General features: G+C 36.1%; 1 protein-coding gene across 1 annotated transcript in view; it reads right to left on the bottom strand.

Moving 5' to 3' along the window:
- NVL (nuclear VCP like) overlaps positions 1-20,790 on the bottom strand; it is an 88,559-nt gene that overhangs the window by 48,013 nt on the left and 19,756 nt on the right. The window contains exons 6-11 of the mRNA XM_072647728.1: positions 20,249-20,512; positions 12,850-12,976; positions 12,500-12,576; positions 11,868-12,002; positions 10,933-11,034; positions 3,870-3,987 (exon numbers count right to left, since the gene is read on the bottom strand). Coding sequence (XP_072503829.1) covers positions 3,870-3,987; positions 10,933-11,034; positions 11,868-12,002; positions 12,500-12,576; positions 12,850-12,976; positions 20,249-20,512 — 823 coding nt within the window. The remainder of the gene's footprint in view (positions 1-3,869; positions 3,988-10,932; positions 11,035-11,867; positions 12,003-12,499; positions 12,577-12,849; positions 12,977-20,248; positions 20,513-20,790) is intronic.

The following is a 20,790-nucleotide window of genomic DNA, read 5'->3' as shown; positions in this document are numbered from 1 at the left end:
TATTCTCCACTAAAAGTACACCAAAGGTACTTGGGTCTTTCCACTTTGCTCATCCTTCTTGACCTTTCTGCAGCATTTGCCACCACTGAATGGTACCTCCTCTCCTGGTCATTCTGACATGCTTCTGGTTCTCCTTTTCTGCCTGTATGGTTGCCTCTCCTCAATTCAATTCAACCATCATTCATTATTAACTTGCTGTGTGAAGATATTAACTAGGCAATTAGGATTGAAAAAAACCCCCAAAATAGTACAGTCCCTTGACCTCAGGAAGCTTATTATTTAGAGAAAGCATCTATAATATTCTTAGAAAAGTAAAAGAAAAATTCATTAACTTTAACAACTCAAATTACGTGAGTATTTCCTAAAATGTTACTGTGCCAAAATACAACTGTCTGATAATACCATAGCTGGTTCCAGAAGATCATAAAGGTAGAGAAAGGAAAGGGCTTATGGACAGAAATGAAACTATGGTTCAGGCCACTGAAGAGTCATGTCAAGTTCCTTCAGGTACCAAGAATATGCGATATTACTATTCCCCCTCAACCTCTCCCTGCAAGTATCCATTCCTATCATCATTTATCATCCTAACATTCCTATCATCATGACTTGCATCCCCCATGTCCAGGAACAGAGCTACATCCTGTCCAGGTTTTATCAAAGATTACAATGCAAGAAGAGCTCACGGTTAATTATTTGGGGAATGGGTAGTGGGGTCTGGGGGAGGGGAGGAAGGAAGGTAAAAGTTACTTAGGAATTCAAAAAAAGTTGACTTATCCAACTGAATCAAAATCCTTATTAAAGCACAAATAAGGTACAGTCTTCTAAAACCCTCTGACAGTCTAATCATATTCATTCTTACTGCTGTCAACCTTTTCTTGTCAAAGATTTTGCTTCTCACACTGCCTCATTCTATCCACCAACCTATTACTTACCGTACTCTCACCTTTTCCCCACAAATTTTTGTCAGTGTACATTTAGAAATCCAACCTATGGGACCCAGAAAACTTTAACATTTATACATGTAGTGAAGAATGATGACATTAAATAACCACAAAATACTACAGAGAAACCTGGCTTGGGTGGGGGAACGATAGGGGAACAGAAGAACGGGAAAGCACAGGAAAATGTACTCTCAGTTTACTGACCATTCACACTGAATGCTAACCAAAGGACTGTCCTAGGGTCTTTTTTTCTCTATCTGCTCTCTTTCGGTGATCTCAACTGGAATCGAGTTCACTTAATCAGCTCTACAGAAGGAACATTCAAATCAATACGTAGATCCCTAATTTTTTTTCCTGAACTGTACATAAAGCCTTGCATTGCAAAACTACTAGAGAAGTATCCACTTGGATATTCTGCTTGCAACTTAAAACTTAAGGACTTCCAAACTAAAATTCTTTTCTCTCCCCGAACCACACCTGTCCTTCCCTGAAATTTTTCTATTGTTGTTAATGGCACCACTATCCTCTAAGAGACCCAAGTTCAGAACCTGGAGCTTGTTTTTAACTCTTCCCTTTTACTCCTCACCCCAAGGAGCTGCCAAATCTGTTCTCTCTAACCCATTTACAGTCACCATCCTAGTTCAGACCAGTACCATCTTTCTCTGGATTATCATAGAGTTTCCTGGTCTCTTGTCTTTGTCCCTCTTCAAACCACCCTTCTTGCAGAGGCCAGATTAATCTTCCTAAGGTACAAGTCTGACACTCAAAACCCTTCCAACGCTCTCTATGAGATTAAACACAAACTCCTAAACCTGGCAACAAAGAAACTCAACAATCTGGCTCAGACCTAACTTTTCTGCCCAACTTCCTATTACTCATTCCACTCAAACATTCTACTTTCCAGCCAAAGTTGACTACTAGCTATTCCATAAACTAATTAGGTTTTCTAGGGATTTAAAGCGGGTAGAGATAGAACCATACAAGCAAATTCTCCAACTGCAGGTTTTAATGATATGAAATAAACCAATCTAGTGCATTCTTAATCATCTGGTTCCCTCTTTATTGCCTCAAACTTTCTAAGTTTCCCCAACCTTAAAAAAACCTTCACTAAATTCCATCATCCCCTCAAGATAGCATTGTGTATCTCTTCTCTCTCAGCCTAATTCCTTGAAAAAGCTGTTTAAATTTGTGTTTACTTACTCTCCTCTTGCTCCTCAATGCTCTGCAACCTGGCTTCCAATCTCATCACTCAACTAAAACTACTCTCTCCAAAGTTATCAATCATCTCATACCTACCAAATTTGATTTTCCCTCCTTGGTACTAAATATTTACCCATGGGGAAAAAAAGGGAACAAATAACACTTATTTTCTAGGCTACATGGAATACCGATGGACAGACAAGTGTTCATTTATTCTGGATGCATGATGACCTGGAAAAATTCTTGAACAGGACGAAGAGATTGGATTGTTTTTAATGACCCACAGCTTTTCCTAAAAGACCAACTTTTTAATATCAATATTATTAAGGTGATACTATACGGCTTTGGGTTATAGATTATCACTACGAAGAATTAAAGCTGAAGATCATTCAAAGGGCAAGTGAGAGATGAAAGGGGATGTATTGCACAGAAGCAATACCACTGGAATGGTACGGATGGATGAGCAGAAAAGAAGACAGATTAGTCATATTGTGAAAACAAGGAATAGTTAACAAGACAGTTCTTATTGGATAAGCCTTGTAGGTGGAACAATGGAATGTGTGGCCCTTTCTCTGGGCCTTGGGAAACAACCAGATTTAAACAGCAGAACTTAGCAAATCCAGAGAATATATGATAATTCAATTTGGCTGGCATGTGCTATTTCAACAAGAGGTTTACAGGAAAGTTCCAACACAAAGCTAGACTCCCTGGGGAGGCTTTCTGGACGAATATGGTCAACAGTAAGATAAAACCCAGCTAAGTATCAAAGTATTCTCAGCAGTCCTTGATACATTAGGCACTTAAGAAATTTTGCTGAAATGAATTAATTTTTCTCATGATCTTATTCACACTATGAATTTACTCAGTAAAAATTCATGTCTGAATTAGCAACAATTCTGAATAGAAGCAAAATGCATGATTTTTTTAAACTAAACTTTAAAAATGTGTAGCGAAAACGCCACTATTTGCAGTATAATTATTTAAGTTGTGGAATTTTATGTTCTGGCTTAAAGTCTTATATATATATAATATATAATATATGTATACATTATATATTATATATTATATATATATAAAGTCTGGCTTTCAAGTCTTATATTCTTTTCAAAGTTGGTCCAGGTTCAGAGACGCTAGAGTTTTTCAATGATATGCCTCGTACTCACATCTAATGAAAAGGTAACTGGACTTTAAGTCTTAAAAACTGTGCTTAAGTCCCTTTCCTATTGATGATTAATGCTGCAACCTTGGGCAAGTCACTTCATTTCTCTAGTATTCAATTCTGTGATGGGTAAAAATGCAGATAACACTAGTTACACAAACAACTTCAAAGAACGATTTAGAATAGCTAAGATAAAGTATGTAATGTATTTTATTACTGTACAGCACTCCAAACATGACCTATGATCTTAATGATCCCTAGTATGGAATCTTAAAAAGCAAACTATCATCAGAAAGATATATCAAGGCTTAAAAGTCAAAAGAATACAGGATACAAGTAACCAAAAAAGAAACAAACAGACCAACTTTTTAAATCACAAAAAGTTACACAAATGCCAATATCACCAAGCACGTTTCTGCTTCAGATTTAAACAAATGCACAAACAACATTCTACAATGGGCATTATCTAGTCCTAAGAGTCTGGTGGAACTGTCAATGTCAGTCCCCTTAATAAAAATTATACCTTTAAAAAAGAATATTTTTCAAACAAGTATTTATTTTAAACTAACCATCCATGCAGACTAGGAGCTGGGCCACAATTCTCCGTTCCATGTCTTTTGAAGCAACTTCTCTTTTGGGGGTGATAGCATCAATTTCATCAATAAAAAGGATGCAAGGTGCATTTGACTAAAAATAAGAATGCCATGGTAAGTGATTCATGAAGATATCAACCATACAAAGGTGAATAATACCAAAACAAGCTGTGGAATATATTGGTCATACGCCCATATGCACTCTAACCACATAAAGCCTTTCATTATGACAAAGAAAAACTGAAGGAAAACTGATTAATACAGCAATGATACCCAATAGTATATGTCCTAGAAAGACATTCCATGGCAGAATCCCTTTCTTTAGCATGTCAGGTGGCATGCTAAAAAACTTGGAAGTTTTAAGATCACATATTAATACCAATATCTTTGACCCAAAGGGAATCTAGATGGTTCTGACAAGGAATACAAGCAGATATAGTTGGGGGAAAAAAACCCTTGGATTTCAAAAAAATAAACCTTTATTAAGCACCTACCATGTTGTAGGCATTGTGCTAAGGATAAAAAGATAACAATGAAGAAAAGGAGAAGACAATATTACATATATAAATACAAAATAAATACAGACATTTGGGAGAAAAAGAAAGGCATTCACAGGTGAGAAGATCAGGAAAATGAGAAAATTATGGAGAACATGGTGCTTAATGAGAGTTTTTAAAGAAACGAGGGATTCTAAGAGGCAGAGGCAAAGAGGGACAGCCAATACAAAGACACAATTGATGGAGTGTCATGTGTGAGGACAGTAACAAGGCCAGTTTGGATGCACTGTAGAGTTCAAATGAATGAATGAAAAAGCATGGCTATAAGTTCTTATTATGTGCCAAGCATTGTGATGGGAAAACACATACAAAAAAAAAGTTACTGTGCTCTAAGAGCTTAGATTCCAATGGGAAAATGTAACAGTAATTTAAAGTTAGTGGTGGGTGGGGAGAAGAGTTAAAGATCTTCCCCACCCATTAATAGGCCTCAATATCTTTTATTAATTTCTACTGAGGTACTGGGTCAAAGGGTTCTGCCCTCTGGCTCTACAAAGTATATAAATACTCTGAGGTGAGGTTTCACTTTGGGGCTTAGTTTTTGGAAGAAGGTTTGTGTGTGAGATGAGACTCTGGGAAACCACTAAGGAGCACCCCCACCTCCCCACTTCTGGCTTTGAAAAACCCAGACGTTGGTGCTTCTCTCTCTGTTAACTACGTATGTATGGCCAGATAGTTGGATCTGCCTGTCAATCTGTCCTGTATGTATTGCTTATGACCAAATAGATGGAAGCCCTGTTGATCTTTATTTCTCTTTTTGTATTTTCTCTGAAGTTCAGGGTACTGACTTTTCCCTCTGAACTAAGTAAATGATATATGTGCCTGAATAAAGTAGATTGCTGACCCTTCAAAAGTTACCTTCCTTTTAGAAAAGCAGATCTAAGAACCTGTACAGCAGGCCATCCTGTGTATGCTGGGATCCTTGCTGTTACACATATAAAACACATATAAGAAGAATGTAGCTACAAGATGGACAAGGCCTGGTAGTCAAGAAGGTGCAGCTCCTGGGTGGATGGCAAAGCATGATATCCTAAATTAAGGTGACACTCATGAAAAAGTAATTTCAGTCAATGACTCCACTCACTGAAGTGGTTCCCCATTGCCTGGACTGATTCTACCAGTTTTTGCCTGAGTAAGGTCAGAGAGCCTAAGGGTTGGTTTGGAACTGAGAAAGCAGTCTGGGTTCCCTTGGTCACTTAGCCACATAGCCATAATAGCCTACATGCCACCTGACATGCTAAAGAAAGGGATTCTGCCATGGAATGTCTTTCTAGGACATATACTATTGAGTATCATTGCTGTGTTAATCAGTTTTCCTTCAATTTTTCTTTGTCATAATGAAAGGCTTTATGTGGTTAGAGTGCATATGGGCATATGACCAATATATTCTAACAGAGATGTATCTAGAGAATATTCCATGAGACTTATTAGTGACCCCAAACGGATCAAATATAATTTCATATTTGACCCATCCAGAGTTATGATTTTTTTGTATATCATTCATTTTGTATATCACTCATTATTTGATTCTTATGCTTAAAATATTCTCCTTTCATACAAGATATAAAATGAACTTCAATCACATTTTTAGACGGAGGCTGTAGAAAATCTCTTGCTAGAAAACTCTTTAAAAATATTGTGAGGCTCCAAGAAAATTTCAATCTGACGTAAGATCAGTAAAGAACAGTAATCTCCCACCAATTCCTCAGCAAATAATGTCAAGTTATTTCATCATGGTAAAAACAAATAATAATAACGAAATAATAATAATGTTCTACTTATTTTCCAGTTATTTCTGCCTAACACAATGTGAAGTGGGTTGGTATTTTTTTCAATCACTCTATCCAGAAGCATATATACACTAAATTCTTTCTATGGTCACAGGCACACTGAGACTCTGTCCTGCTGGAAAGGTTTGCATAGCTGCAGAGGGTACAAGTCCATGGATCAGAGCAGAACTTCTGTACTTCCACCCTCCTGAAGTCTGAGATTCACAACAGCAACATGGCCAAACAATAAGGTTGGAAAGGCAGTTTAGAGGTAGGTTTAGTCTAAAAGAGTTTAAGATGCCAAATAAGGTGAATCAATCTGATCCCAGAGAACCAGTGCAATTTACTTACAGTGACATGGTCAGATCTGCACTTTAGGATTGATGAGTTTTGCAAAAATGAGCAAGATACTGAAGGCAAAGAGATCAATTAGGATGCAAGAATCCAGACCAGAGATGTTAAAAGTATAAAATAGGGTGGCAGCTACATGAGAAAAGGAATGTTTATGTCGAAGTGACAAGACCTGGTAACTGAGTGGTTATGTGGGCTGAAACAGAATGAAAGTCAAGTACAATGCCAAGGTTTTAAACCTGGGTAACTAGAAGAATATATTGGTCTATTTGACAGAAAAGGAGAGGCCTTGATTCTTTGATTTTTGCTCATCACTTACTACCTGTGTGACCCTGAACAAGTGATTTAACCTCTGTGTGCCTGCTTCCTCATTGGCATTATACCTACATACTAGTTATCTCACAAAGTTACTGGAAAGACTGAATGAAATAATGGACATACTAGCTACCTCACAGGAATTTTCTGAACTACAAATAACAATATATTACTTGTTGTTAATATTATTTTCTAAGTTCAAGCTTTTTGATAATACACAGCTAATAGAAAGTCCAAGATCACTGCAATCGCCATACACATTAATTTTCAGACCTAATACTTAACTTGATTATCTATGTACTTCTATGACATGTAATTCAATGTAAGTATCAAGAGAGAAGCTCATTTTGAGGCATATGGTTACAAGAAGATGGCAAACTGTAAGGCATAAACAGTATACCTTTGTTATGTTTTAGAAATGGTTGCTGACATGGTGTACAATGAATTAAAAATAAAGAAATGCATTTTAGAGCTGAAGTTCTTAACTTTGTTATTGGGCTGTGGACCTTTTTCACAGTCTGGTGAAATTTATGGACCCCTTCTCAGGATAATTTTTTTTAATAAACGAAAAAAATTCCAAATTCAGAGGTTGGTAAAAATAAAGATGCTACTCAACATGCATTTATTAAGCACCTACTATTTGCCAGACACTGCCCTAACTGCTGGGGATACAAAGTAAGACAAAAAGTAGTTCTCACTCTCAAGGAGTCATACTCTAATGGGTATGGGATACACAGGATAAATTAGGGATAGTCTTAAGGTTAAGAAGGACTGTGAAAGCCTTCCTACAGAAGGTAGAACTTCAGCTGAAACTTGAAGCCAGGGAAACCAAGAGGCAGAGATAAGGAAGTACAGAGTTTCACAGAGGTAATGATGAAAATGCTTGGGTCAGGAGATGAAGTGTCATGTCTCAAAACTCATTCTTCTTGAGCTCAGCTGAAGATACCTTCTCCTTGACACCCTCTTGTCTCTAGGTTTTTGGAATACTACTCTCTCGGTTATCTTCCTAACTATGACTGCTCCTTCTTTCCTTTTTGCTGGAAACTCATTCAGGTCATGCCCGCTTACCTTGGGTTCCCACAGTGCTCAGTCCTGGTCCCTTTCCTCCTCTCCATCTATACCACTTCACTGGGTGATCTCAACAGTTCCCATGGATTAATTATCACTTAGTAATGACTCTCAAATCTATCTATTCAGCTGTAACCTCATCTCCAACAGCCTTTCATACATCTCAAAGTAGATATACACCATACATCTTAAACTCAACATGTCCAAAACTGAACTCATTACCTTTCCCCCTAACCTTCTCCCCTTCCAAACTTCCAGACTGTTGAAGGCACCATCACCTTCCCAGATACCCAGGCTCACAACCTAGGTGTCACTCCCAACTCTTTAGTATCTTGACTCCCCTTCTCCTCCACATCCAACTTGTTGCCAAGGCCTGTGGATTTCATTTTTTTAACATCTCTTGACTACAACCTCTTCTCATATCTGACATTGGCCCCACTCTAGTGCAGGCCCCTATGACCTCAAACCTGAACTATTGCAAAAGTCCTCTAGCATGTCGGCCAGTCTCCAGTTTATCCCCCCTTCAGTCCATCTCCCATTCAGCTGACAAAAAGATGTCCCTAAAACATAGGTCTGACCATGTTGCCCACCTCAATAAAATCTAGTTGCTTATCACCTCCTGGGAGGAAATACGAAATCCTTTGTTTGGCTTTCACAACCTAGCCCACCCTTACCTTTTGAGTCTTCTTACACCTTACAAACACCCTCTCTTCCCCACTGTACACTCTGTGATTCAGTGACACTGGCCTCTCTGCTGTTCCAAAACCTAAACACTTCACCTCTTGCCTCTGGACACTTGTACTATAGCTATCTCCCATGTCTGGAATGCTGTCCCTCCTCATCTCTGCCTCCTAGCTTCCTTCAAGCACCAAGTAAAATCCCCCCTCCTACAGGAAACCTTTCCCAATCCCTTTTAATTCTAGTGCCTTTTTAAAATTTATCTTATTACATATTTGTTGTCTCCTCCACTTAATTATAAGTGCACTGCCTTTTGTCTTTTTTTGTGTCCCTAGCACTTAGGACAGTGCCTGGCACGTTAGACACTTAATAAATGTTTAATGATTGACTGCCTGGATATGTGGGGAATAGCACCACTGGGTCACAGACACTGGGTCACTGGGTCACAGAATACATGGAGAACAGTGAGGTTCATGAAACTCTTTATAACACTGTTTCAGAGAGTCAGAGTACCTAGAATTGAAACTTCCTGTGCATGCCAATATTTAATCATTCAACATTAGGCCTATGGGTGGGGAGGGCAGATGCAATGGGTTAAGGACAGAAGAAGTTTGGTAGGTAAAGATGTTAGCATAATGTCTGGCACATAGTAGTGCTTAATAAATGCTTATTATAAGCTAAATAAGCTTATTTACATAAGCTAAATTACTTAGCTTATATAAGCTAATATATAATAAGGCTAAAATTACACCAACTCATGAATAGGATATATCAAATTTAAAAGAAAAGTCTGGCTATTCACTGTCTAACTCTCTTTGAAATTACAAATATTTGTGGGAAAAACACACACATAGATGGAAATCTCAATGAGGGTAGGTGACTTAACATGGTCACAGAGCTAGTAAAATCACAGGCAGAATTCAAATTCAGGTCTTTATTCCAAGTCCAACAATCTACCCACTACACTAAACCATATTATCCAAATGGAATCTCCATAAGCCAAGTATATCAAGTTTCTGCTCAGTTACATGAAAAACGGAATGAGAAGAAGAAATAAAAGAAGATATGGGATGGTATTAGAATTGAGGCTGAAAAAGAAAGTGACAAGAAAGAATAACTATGTCATTGGGAAAAGTATCATTCACAGAGAACTGATCTTACAGTCCTGTTGGCCAAACAGGTGTCATTACAATTCTCAGAAGGCAAAAGACTCAAACAAGACTGGTAACCTGGAGATTGTATTTGTTTCTTTAAATATAATTATATCAATTATACCTTAAATTAAAATGTTATAAATTTAAGTCATGTCACAAATAGAGTTCACTACATCATTCTTCCCACTATATACATACACCACACATGCTACACACACACACCGCGCACACACCCACACCCACCGCGCGCGCGCACACACACACACACACACACACACACTCTCTCTCTCTCTCTCTCTCTCTCTCTCTCTCTCTCTCAATGGAGGGCCAAAACAAAGCAAGAATTTTACCTGTATCTTCTTCCAGTTCCTCCCTTGTAACTTCTCCACCCCATTTGAAGGTGATCTAGTAAATCGCCTACCATCTTTGTTTGGTTTCCTATATGTCCTTTTAGCTATTGTTGCTGTAGAATTTCTCATTTCTATTTATAATGTAGTACTTCCAATTAAACTGAACATATTCATTAGACACAACAGACTCTGTTTCAAATGATGAAGAAAAAATGTACTTGTCCCCAGTTTTCATTAAAGAATTAGTCACTGTAATAGCTAATAAAAAGCCAAGTGTGGGAATAAACTTGAACTGAATGCAAATACATTATTATATATGTTTGCAATATTCTTGGGTTGTTTTAATTTTTTAAACCTTTAAGAACTGAAGCTTAGATAAGACAGAAATAATCCAGAATCTTTCTAGTAAAACAACAGAATTTCCTCCTCACAAGGGATATCTTAAATTCTACTAGCCCCAATATGGTTTACATTCAAGTTTACAATTGGTTTTCTTTTGCTGTGAAATCCAATATAAAATGTAGAGTATTCTCTTGGACATTCAAGTGGCCTCTAATGCCCACCCGTAGGTTGTTTCTATCCCCTCATGTCTCTGTCATAAGGCTGTTGGGCACAAGGTACTACTCTGATGTCTTACAAGTCCTCCCCACCTCTCTCTTGCAACAGCAGGCATGGTAATGTCAATCAACGCAGTGAATGAACAAATGCCAGTAATGTCTCAGAAATAGGAGAAGAGACTAAGTTGAACAGAACCTCCCAATGAAATGGCCTCTGTGTAGTTAGCAGCTGCCTTGACTTACCACAGCCTGTTCAAACAGTGCTCTCAGTTGCTGTTCAGACTCCCCTGACAATCCAGACACAATCTCAGTGGCAGCTACTTTAAGAATTGGCAGCTCAAGCTCCTGCATATGAACACAGAAAAGAATAATGAAACTGCTAAGTTTTAAACGAAATTATTTCCTTCTGACCCAGTCAACAGAAATAAACTAATTTTTTTCAAAGCCTAATTTCTAAGGAATGGTTAGCTTTATATACTGACCCAATGAAAAAGAAATATATTTTAATCAAGATTCATTTTTATATCAGTTTTTTTGGACATAGTGCCTGAGGTTTTTTAATTCCACCACTGGCAAAGGAAAGCTTGAAGATTATTTTCTTCCCCCTGAAAATCTGGTCTAGAACCAAAGAAGCTATAATCTTTCCCAACTCTAGAATGGGCCAACATAGTGTGAAATGTCCTCTGCCTAGGGAACAGGAACTATAGGAGATCTGACCCACCCTGAAAACTTTTTCCCCCCACTTTTAACTGATAAAACAGTGGATAGAGTTCAGGAAAGAGAAGCTTCATTACTAGAAAGAAACTATATATGAAGCTAGTTGTACCAATGGCAATAAGCAGGGTAATTACAATCTTCTTAAAGGTTTACCAACTATTGCTCTATTAGAAAAAGAAATGGGGTCCTATTCCAACCCAAAAAGTCATCCAGAGGAAAAAGTAATCAGATGACAATTCTGGTCATTATCCGTTTAGGAGCTAAGTGAATAGAAAGCCTGAAAAGTAAACTGGAATGCCATTTCAATTTCCAGCCTTATAAATTAGCACAAATTCAATGAATCTTAAAATAAAGAAAAAGAGAAAAAAGAATTGTTTCTAAATGACAGCTGTCCTCTTCCTGACACCATCACAAAAAAAAGAAGTTTAAAGAGAGAAACAGTAAGCATCAATATTCCTTACCCCAGCAATTGCTTGTGCAAGTAATGTTTTTCCACAACCTGGAGGTCCATGCAAAAGAAATCCTCTAGGTGGCACTACACCAAGGCAGTGGTATACTTCAGGATGACGCATATGAATAAGCATCTTGCACACTTCCTGTCAAGAAAAAAGTAAATAACACTGGTTTACAAAGCATTCTATCTCATTTGATCAGCACAGCAACCTTGTGAGGTATGCTCTACAGGTATAAAATTTTTCAGATGCAGTAGGTTAAGTGACTTGGCTATGGTCATGCAACAAATAAGGGATCAAAGACGAGATTCTAACTCCAACCTTACTTGACTTTAGGTTCAATATTCTTTCTAATATATCACAGCTTTCACTAAGATGGCCAAAGAAAAAAATACACTTCAATTGAATTAAACGCCCAATTTTTAAACAAGCAACTTTGTCAAAGTACAACTTAAATGACCTTAAATCAAAGGTGCTGTGTTTTATATCACTTATTTCTTTTGACCCTCAATAAAGTCAAAATGCAAAAGGCTGATATTCACGATGGATACACATTTGACACAGGCAAAAACACTGCAGTCTGTTTCCTTCTGTCACTATCAGAACAGCAAGATGAAGTCATATTCTCTAGTGTAACTAACCTTCAATGTCACATCATTGCCCCCTACATCTTCAAATTTCACAGTTGGGATCTGTAGCTCTCGTATCTGAGATTTGGCTGTCAAGCAGAAAAGAAGGAGCATGAAGAATCCAGAACAAATCAACAGGAATCTACTTAATAAGCTCTACTAAGTAAATAACTACAGATAAGGAAATATTTCCTAGTGTATGCTTCCGTATAGTCTTACTCTCACCTGATAAACCTAAAATCATAAGACCCAGCATTTCCCTCTCCCACAGTAGTTTCCTGAAATTTAAAGTTAAATATAATCTCATGATACACTACTACCACTTACTACCCACATAAATGTAAATTACTCATTAGTCTAACCTTTTTTTTGCAAAACATCTTTTATTTCTCCGTCTACTTTCTGAAGATCTTCAGTTTTCCTCTTGGTTCTCTTAAGCCTGTTGCTTCTTTTACTTTCATTCTCCAGAAGAGAATTATCTTTTGGATCCTAGAGAAATACCGAATGAGATAATACCTATAAGAGTAGTCAGTTAACATGCAGCTTTTAAAATATTTAATTAAGCCACATCTGAAGATATAATAGAAAAAGCCTTAACATCTTTAGAGAAGTGTGTACTGTCAAGAATTTCATTTGTTCCTGCCTCTCACATTTTGTATTTCAGACATCAAGAGTTCTTGGATATATTCAAGTAGATAAGAAGAGGACAAAGCCAGCTAAAATTCAAGCATCCAAATTACTTCAGCTCTATTAAACTCAAAAGAGCTTACCTTTCAGATGTTCCTAACATAGGTACACTGCATACTTTGCTGACCTCCTTGTTCCTCACCTAGGCTCCTTATGGTTCTTGGTCCACCAGCTGAATTAAATTTCAGTTAGAATAGATTCCTATGACATTCTACACAGTCTGGACTGACAGACTCTGACCTGTTACCTTCTGGGTCTTGCTATACCTTTCCTCATCCTGGTTACATGCTGCTTTGCTATCTATGCTTCACTTGACAAGCATCAGAAAATTCATGTACTCTTACTGAGAAAGGTTTTAAAACAGATTTTTAAATACATCATAACACTAGAGAACCTCCATAGTGTTCTACTACAACGACTAATCATGCAAGGAGGTGACCCTTGATTCTATCATAGCAGAGGATAAGCTCTGTATATTCCTACCATGCTGGAAACTGACTATTCTCATCAAGAGGCACAGTGTGTTTAAAGAAGACTAATCTTGCAACATAGGGAGAGACATGTCATCAGCACCTAGCCACCAGAATAATCCTTTTTTTGGTCATGAGTACCTATGAAACAAAGAAAATTGCAAAATGACCCTGTCCCTTTGTGGCTCTCTTAAAATTCAAGTGACAGGGAAGCAAGAATGAGGAATTCTACAGTTTTTGGAATTTTGAGGTATTTAGATGCTTGGTACCCTTAAAAGTGAAATCCTTATGTAATGACCACCAAATGGACATCTTGCTGGAGGAGCTGAATCCTATCAATCTGATACTCTTGCTACAAATGAATCCAGAAGAAGGAAGTTGCAGTTAAATGAAAGAATGGCACACAGGTGCTCCTTTGAGAAGTAAAAAAAACAAATAGCAGAGTGAGTTTTATCATGTCCAAAAAGTCACATGCCACATAATTTCATGGGATGGATAGCTTGGTCATCCAGTACTGCAAGATCAACGACATGTATCTGTAAAAATATCACCACAAAAATAATTGCAGCTTCTATATAAACATCAGTTGTTGAGCATAAAGATGAAGAGGAATCTATGAAGAACTCATTAAGTCATTTCAAATTAAATCAGCATATCCTGTGATACAAGATGACTTCAATACAAAGGTAAAAAAAGGTAAAGATAAGAAAAATCCTTGGGAAAAGATGATTCAAGGAAGAGAAGCCATCTTTCAGGAAATTATCAAGGATATTCTAGAACAAGACAGTATAACAGAAACTGAAGGCATTCACCAATCATTTCCTGAAAGAAATCCTAAAATGAAAACCTCTATTATTATGGCCAAATTCCAGAGTTCTCAGATTAAGGAGAAAATATTGCAAGCAGTCAAAAACAATTCAAATACTGTGGAGCCACAGTCAGAATAAGATAAGATTTAGCAGCTTCTATATTAAAGGATAAAAGGGCTTTTATGATACTCTGGATTACAATTAAGAATCACCTACCAAGCAAAACAGTATAATCCTTCAGGGAGAAAAAAAAAATGGATACTCAATGAAATAGAAGACTCTGAAGCACTCCTGATGAAAAGACCCACACTGAACAGAAATTTTGACTTTCAAATATAAAACTTAAGAAAAGCATAAAAAAGTAAACAAGAAAGAGTAATTGTAAGGGTTTCAATACGGTTAAACTGTTTACATTCTTACATGAGAAAATGATACCTGTAATTCCTAAAAGCTTTCTCATTATTAAGGCAGTTAGAAGGAGTATACATAGAGAGAGGGAATGAGTGTGAGTTGATGAATATAATGGATCACTGTCTAAAAAAATGAAATTAAGGGGTGGGAGAGGAATGTACTGGGAAAATGGAAAAGGGAGCAGGAGAATGGGGTAAACTCTATCACATAAAAGAGGTATGAAAGAGCTTTTACAGTGCAGAGGAAGGGAGGGAACTGAGGGGGAGCAAGCAAACCTTAATCTCAATGGAATTGGCTCAAAGAGGAATTAACATACACACTCAGTTGGGTATAGAAATCTATCTTACCCTACAATAAAGTAAGGGGAAGGCAACTGGGGGGAGGGAGGAGGGAAGAGAAAGCAGAGGTAATAGAAAGCAGGGCTGATTGGGGTAGGTAAAAGAAGCAAAACACGTTTGAGGATGGACAGGGTAAAACGAAAGAGAAAGTAGAATGAAAGGAGGGGAATAGGCTGGAGGGAAACATATAGTTTGTAATCACAACTGTGAAAATTTTTTTACAATTTCCCTGATAAAGATCTCTCTTCTCAAATATATGGCGAACTGAGTCACATTTACAATAATAAGAGCCATTCCTCAGTTGATAAATGTTCAAAGAATATGAACAGGTAGTTTTCAGACAAATTAATCAAAGCTATCTATAACTATATGGAAAAAAATGCTCTAAATCGCTCTTGAGTAAATAAATGCAAATTATTAACAATGATGAGCTCACACCTATCAAACTGGTTAATATGATCCAAAAAAAAGAAAATGACAAATGTTGAAGTGACGTGAGAAAACTGAGACACCAACGTACTACCGGTGAAACTGTATAGTGATTTAAGCATTCTGTAGAGCAATTTGGAACTATGCCCAAAGGCATATAAAATATATAAAATCATCTATAACCTTTGACAAAGCAATACCACTACTAGGCTTGTATCCCAAAGAGATAAAAAACAAAAAGACAAAAGACCTACATACAAAAACATTTATAGGAGCTCTTTTAAGAGCAGCAAAGAATTAGAAATGGAGGACAAATTTATCAATTGGGGAATGGCTGAACAAATTGTGGTACATGATTTAGATGGAATACTATCGTGCTATAAGAAATAACAAGGATGCTCCTAGAAAAGCTGGGACTTACATGAACTGATGCAAAATGAAACGAACAGAACCAGAAGAACACTGTACAGAGTAACAGCAACATTATACAATGATTAACTGTGAATGACTTAGCTATTTTTAGCAATACAATGATCCAAGCCAATTCCAAATTATTTATAATTAAAAATGTTATCTCCAAAAAAGAATTAATGGAGTCTGGATGCAGATCGAAGCAAACTTTTTTCTTTCCTTTTTTATTTTTCATGGGTTTTTTTTGGGGGGGAGGCTGTTATCTGTCATAATATGACTACATAGAAATAGGTTTTGCCTGATTGTACATGTATAAGCTATATAAAATTGCCCTTTCCAAAGGGGGAAGAGAATTTGGAACTCAAAAAATTTTTTGAAATGTTAACAACTATTTTTATATGTAAATGGAGAAAAATAAAATATTAAATCATAAAAATGAGAAATATAGTGTACAATCAAAACAACTTAAACCCGAACTATTTAAAAGATAACAAGACCAAATACGGTAAAAAGACAATAAAAATGACAATGACAACAGAATAATCTGATTTAGAAGTTTAACTTAATTGCCACAACAAGGAGGCCAAAAGCATTTCTAGGTTAAGGCTATCTGGGCAAAGTGCCTTAGTTAGCAAACATCTGACTCTCAAAGAAGAATCATAACTGTGAATATAAATGGGATAAAATCACCCGTAAAATGGAAAAGGATAAAGCTCTAATGTTACATCAATTCATTTTATGCAGATTCAACTCCCCGGTGGGGAGGAGGCAAGAGTCAGCACCAGTCCACGCTCTGCAATAGTCATGGAAACCTCTCTGGCTGCAGAGGCCCATAGGGGCAACAGGGAAATCTGCAGATTGGTCCACTTTTGTGAAGTGAAAACTAGGTGTATACTGTTTACAAAAAACACACGAGTTAAAACTAGGAGTGGAGCAGAACCTATTATGCCTCAGCAGAAGTTTAAAAAAAAAAAAAGGGCAGGCAAGGCAATCATGATCTCAGACAGAGCAAAAGCAAAATTAGATCTAAATAAAGAGATAAACAAGAAAACTACATTTCACTAAAAGGTACCATAGATTATCAACGTATATCGATGCTGAAAATATTTAGCATCAAATGAGGGAGTATCTAAATTCTTAAAGGAAAAGTTAAACTAATTCTGGAAAGAAATACAGTAAAACTAGAATAGCGGAAGACCCTAATTTACACTCAAACCTAGATAACCATAAAATAAACAAGAAATAAATTTAAAGAGATGAACAGAATTTTAGAGAAAGGTATGATAGACCTCTGGAAAATACTGAATGGGAATAGAAAGCAGTACACCCATTTCTCAGCTATGCTTGGTGTGTTCACAAAAAACAACCATGAGTAAATGCATAAAAATCTAACAAATGCAGAAAAGCAGAAATGTTAAAAATATCTTTTTTTCTGACCATAATGCAATAAAAATTACATTCAATACAGAGGCTTTGAATCATAAATTAAAAAGTAATTGCAAAGCAAATAACAATCTTAAAGAATGAGTGGTTCACAGGAGAACTTTATACGCAGCAACCACAGTATGCAAGAATTTTTTCTGGTAGACTTAGAACTTCATTGCAATGCAAGGACTTCAAACAATTCCCAATGGTCTCTTAAGGCAAAATGCCTTCCACATCCAAGAGAACTACGGAATTTGATCGCAGAATGTAGCAGATCATTTTCTTTTGTATTACATTTTGTTTTATGATTTCTCCCATTCATTTTAATTCTTCTATGCAACATGACTAAGGTGAAAATTATTTAATAGGAATGTATGTGTAGAACCTATATAAAATTGTATGCTGTCTCAGAGAAGGAGGGGGAGAAAAATCTAAGTTATATGGAAGTGACTGTGTAACACTGAATACAAATAAAATAAAATAAAAACAAAAACAAAAAAGAATGAGTGGTTCAAAGAACAAATCACAGAAACAATCAATAATTTCATTAAAGATAAAGACAACAATGAAACAAAATAACAAAATTTGCGGCCAACAGCCAAAGCAGTCCTTAGGGGAAAATTTATATTTCTAAATGCTTACATCAATAAAAGAAAGAGTACAGCAACAAACTTGGTCATGCAACTAAAAAAATAACAAAGTTTAAAACTCCAATTAAGCACCAAAATAGAAATCCTAAAAATCAAAGGGGAAATTAACAAAATAGAAAATTTTTTTAAAAATCCTATTACTCTAATAAAACCAGGAGCTAGTTTTTTGAACAAACAATAAAATATGCCATTGGTAAATTTGATTGAAAAAAAATAACAAAAATGAAAAAGGTGAATTTACAACTAATGAAATAAAAGCAATTATTCAGAACTATTTTGCCAAATTATATGCCAATAAAGCTGATAATCTAAATGTCATGGATGAAGTTACAAAATATGAACTGCATAGATAAACAGAATCCTTAAATAATTCTATCTTAGAAACAGAAAATGAATAAGTCAGAAATGAATTTCCTTTGGAACACTCCAGGATCAAATGGTTTTGTAAGTGAATTCTACCAAAAGAACAATTAATTCCAATATGATAGAAATTGTTTGGAAAAAATAAGGAAGAAATTCTACCAAAAAATCCTTCTGTCATAAAAATATAGTCTTGATACCTAAACTAGGGAGAGTCAAAGTAGAAAAAGAAAACTATAGGTTATTTTTTCTAATGAATATTGATTCAAAAATTTTAAATATAATCCTAGCAAGGAGAGTATCATATCACAAAGTGAGTATATCAAACAGATCATACAATATAATAAAGCTGAATTAATACCAGGAACTCAAGGGAAAACTACAAGTATAACTGACCATATTAACAACAAAATCATATGACCATTTCAATAGATGCAGAAAAAGCTTTTGACAAAAGACAATACTCATTCACATGAAAAATACTGGAAAGCACAACAGTAAACAGAGCTTTCCTTAAAATGGTAAGTAACAGTGATCTTAAATAAGCACTAATATTCTTTACTCTGTAACTAAGTTGAATGTCAGAAATTCTAAATCACAAAACTATTTGGTTTCAGAAATGTTAATTATGTTGTCTCAGGTTTTTTAAAATTTTCAAACAAATCACAAATTTTGCCAAATACCTCAGTGTAGGAGAAGTTGAATTTAGAAGTGAGAAATTTGGGCTAAAAGCCAATATTAGAGAGTGCTTAAGATGTCCAATTTCTACCTAAGATGGTAACTAATAATATCCTGAAAGTAAGGGCTAAAAGTAGATCAGATGAAAGACTACAAACATGAGAAAAGAAAATCAGAAGGGTTAAAAGTCCTACTCTCTTAAAGTGAGTTAATTTCCAAATCAGAATAAAAAGTACAGATCTGGAACACATAAGTCTGGAGGAATCAAGTTCTGAAGCTTAAATTTCCTAAGTTCATAAAGGGCACAGATGACTTTGACCAAAATTTACTTACAATTTCAACTCAGAACCAATCATTCTGGGGTCATTTAGAACACAGCCATTCAGTTCTGTTGTCTCACATTCTCAAGCAGGAACCAAAGCAATCAGGGCAAGGGAAACTGCTGTGTGTCTCACTAGGATTTCCTTAGACTATTTGTGATAAAGGTTGCCCAACAGACCAAAAATAGGTCAAATGATGTTAAAATATTATTATTCCACATTACAGTAGACAGTAAACAAGAATCTTTGCAGAGATGCTTGATAGGATCCATTGTTAACAAGCAAATCATGACATATAAAAGAAAATTCAAGCTTTCTCCTTGATCATTCCAGTAATGCTAATTACTGATGACAAAGCCAAGGCAAAGAAAAAAGGCATATTCCACCCAATAAAAGTTAGTGATACATTTTTTTAACACCCTTCTATATGACAGCATTATAAAGAATCAGGTAACAGTGATATCTATTCATTCTAGCCATTTTCTCAATACTCCCATTCATGTGGGGATATCTGGAACTAAAACTGCAATTCTACAAAACATGTTTTCACAGCTCCTTTTCTCATCAACCAAGTAAAAGACAATCATACCATTAGAACCTGACCCCCCATCAGTGCCCACTAAATCTCAACAGGTTAAAGGCAGTATAGCAAGGTCCTATTTCCTTCATACAGCAGAAATGTCTACTTGAAAGAGTATAGACCTAAGAATAATGATCCAGAAGACTACAGTAAGCTTCTGGAAAATAAGGTTAAACTATGAAAATGCAAATACCTGTAATTCAGAAATTGGCTTCTTATGATTTCCTTGCTCAACTAAAAGGTCTAAAGAAGCATTCTCTTTTTTTCCACTTGGGGTTTTATCAATAAACCATCCGCCTTCAGAAACCCTGGTAAAAGCAGATGTTGTCGAAGGGAAGACGTTCTTTGCCACAGGGAGACTATTTTTGTCTTGTTCAACTGTAGGACTTGCAGGTAAAATGTCAGGATTTCCTTTCCGGTACAATGACAACAGAGAGTTGTTCATGTGATTGGCAGACTGCAAAAAAAAAGAGTATATAAATGAATCAATAACATTCAGAAAAATGTGACCATTTATATTAACAAGTTTCTTACATCGACATGGCACTTCCATTTATATTCAAAACACTAAAAGTGATTTCACAAACAAGTAGTTTACAATAAAATTCCCTTACTCACCACTTAATATCAGTCATCCAAATAAAACAAAAGTTTTTCAATTCTAGGAATCACACTAAAGCTCTGAATTCATGTCAGATGTAAAGTAAATTGTGTTCTCATAACTGAATCAGTGGG

This window comes from Notamacropus eugenii, chromosome 2 (assembly GCF_028372415.1).
Source record: "Notamacropus eugenii isolate mMacEug1 chromosome 2, mMacEug1.pri_v2, whole genome shotgun sequence".
In the NCBI taxonomy this organism is placed as follows: Eukaryota; Metazoa; Chordata; class Mammalia; order Diprotodontia; family Macropodidae; genus Notamacropus; species Notamacropus eugenii.
The sequence above is the reverse complement of the archived record's forward strand: the minus strand, read 5'-3'. Positions and strand labels throughout refer to the sequence as shown.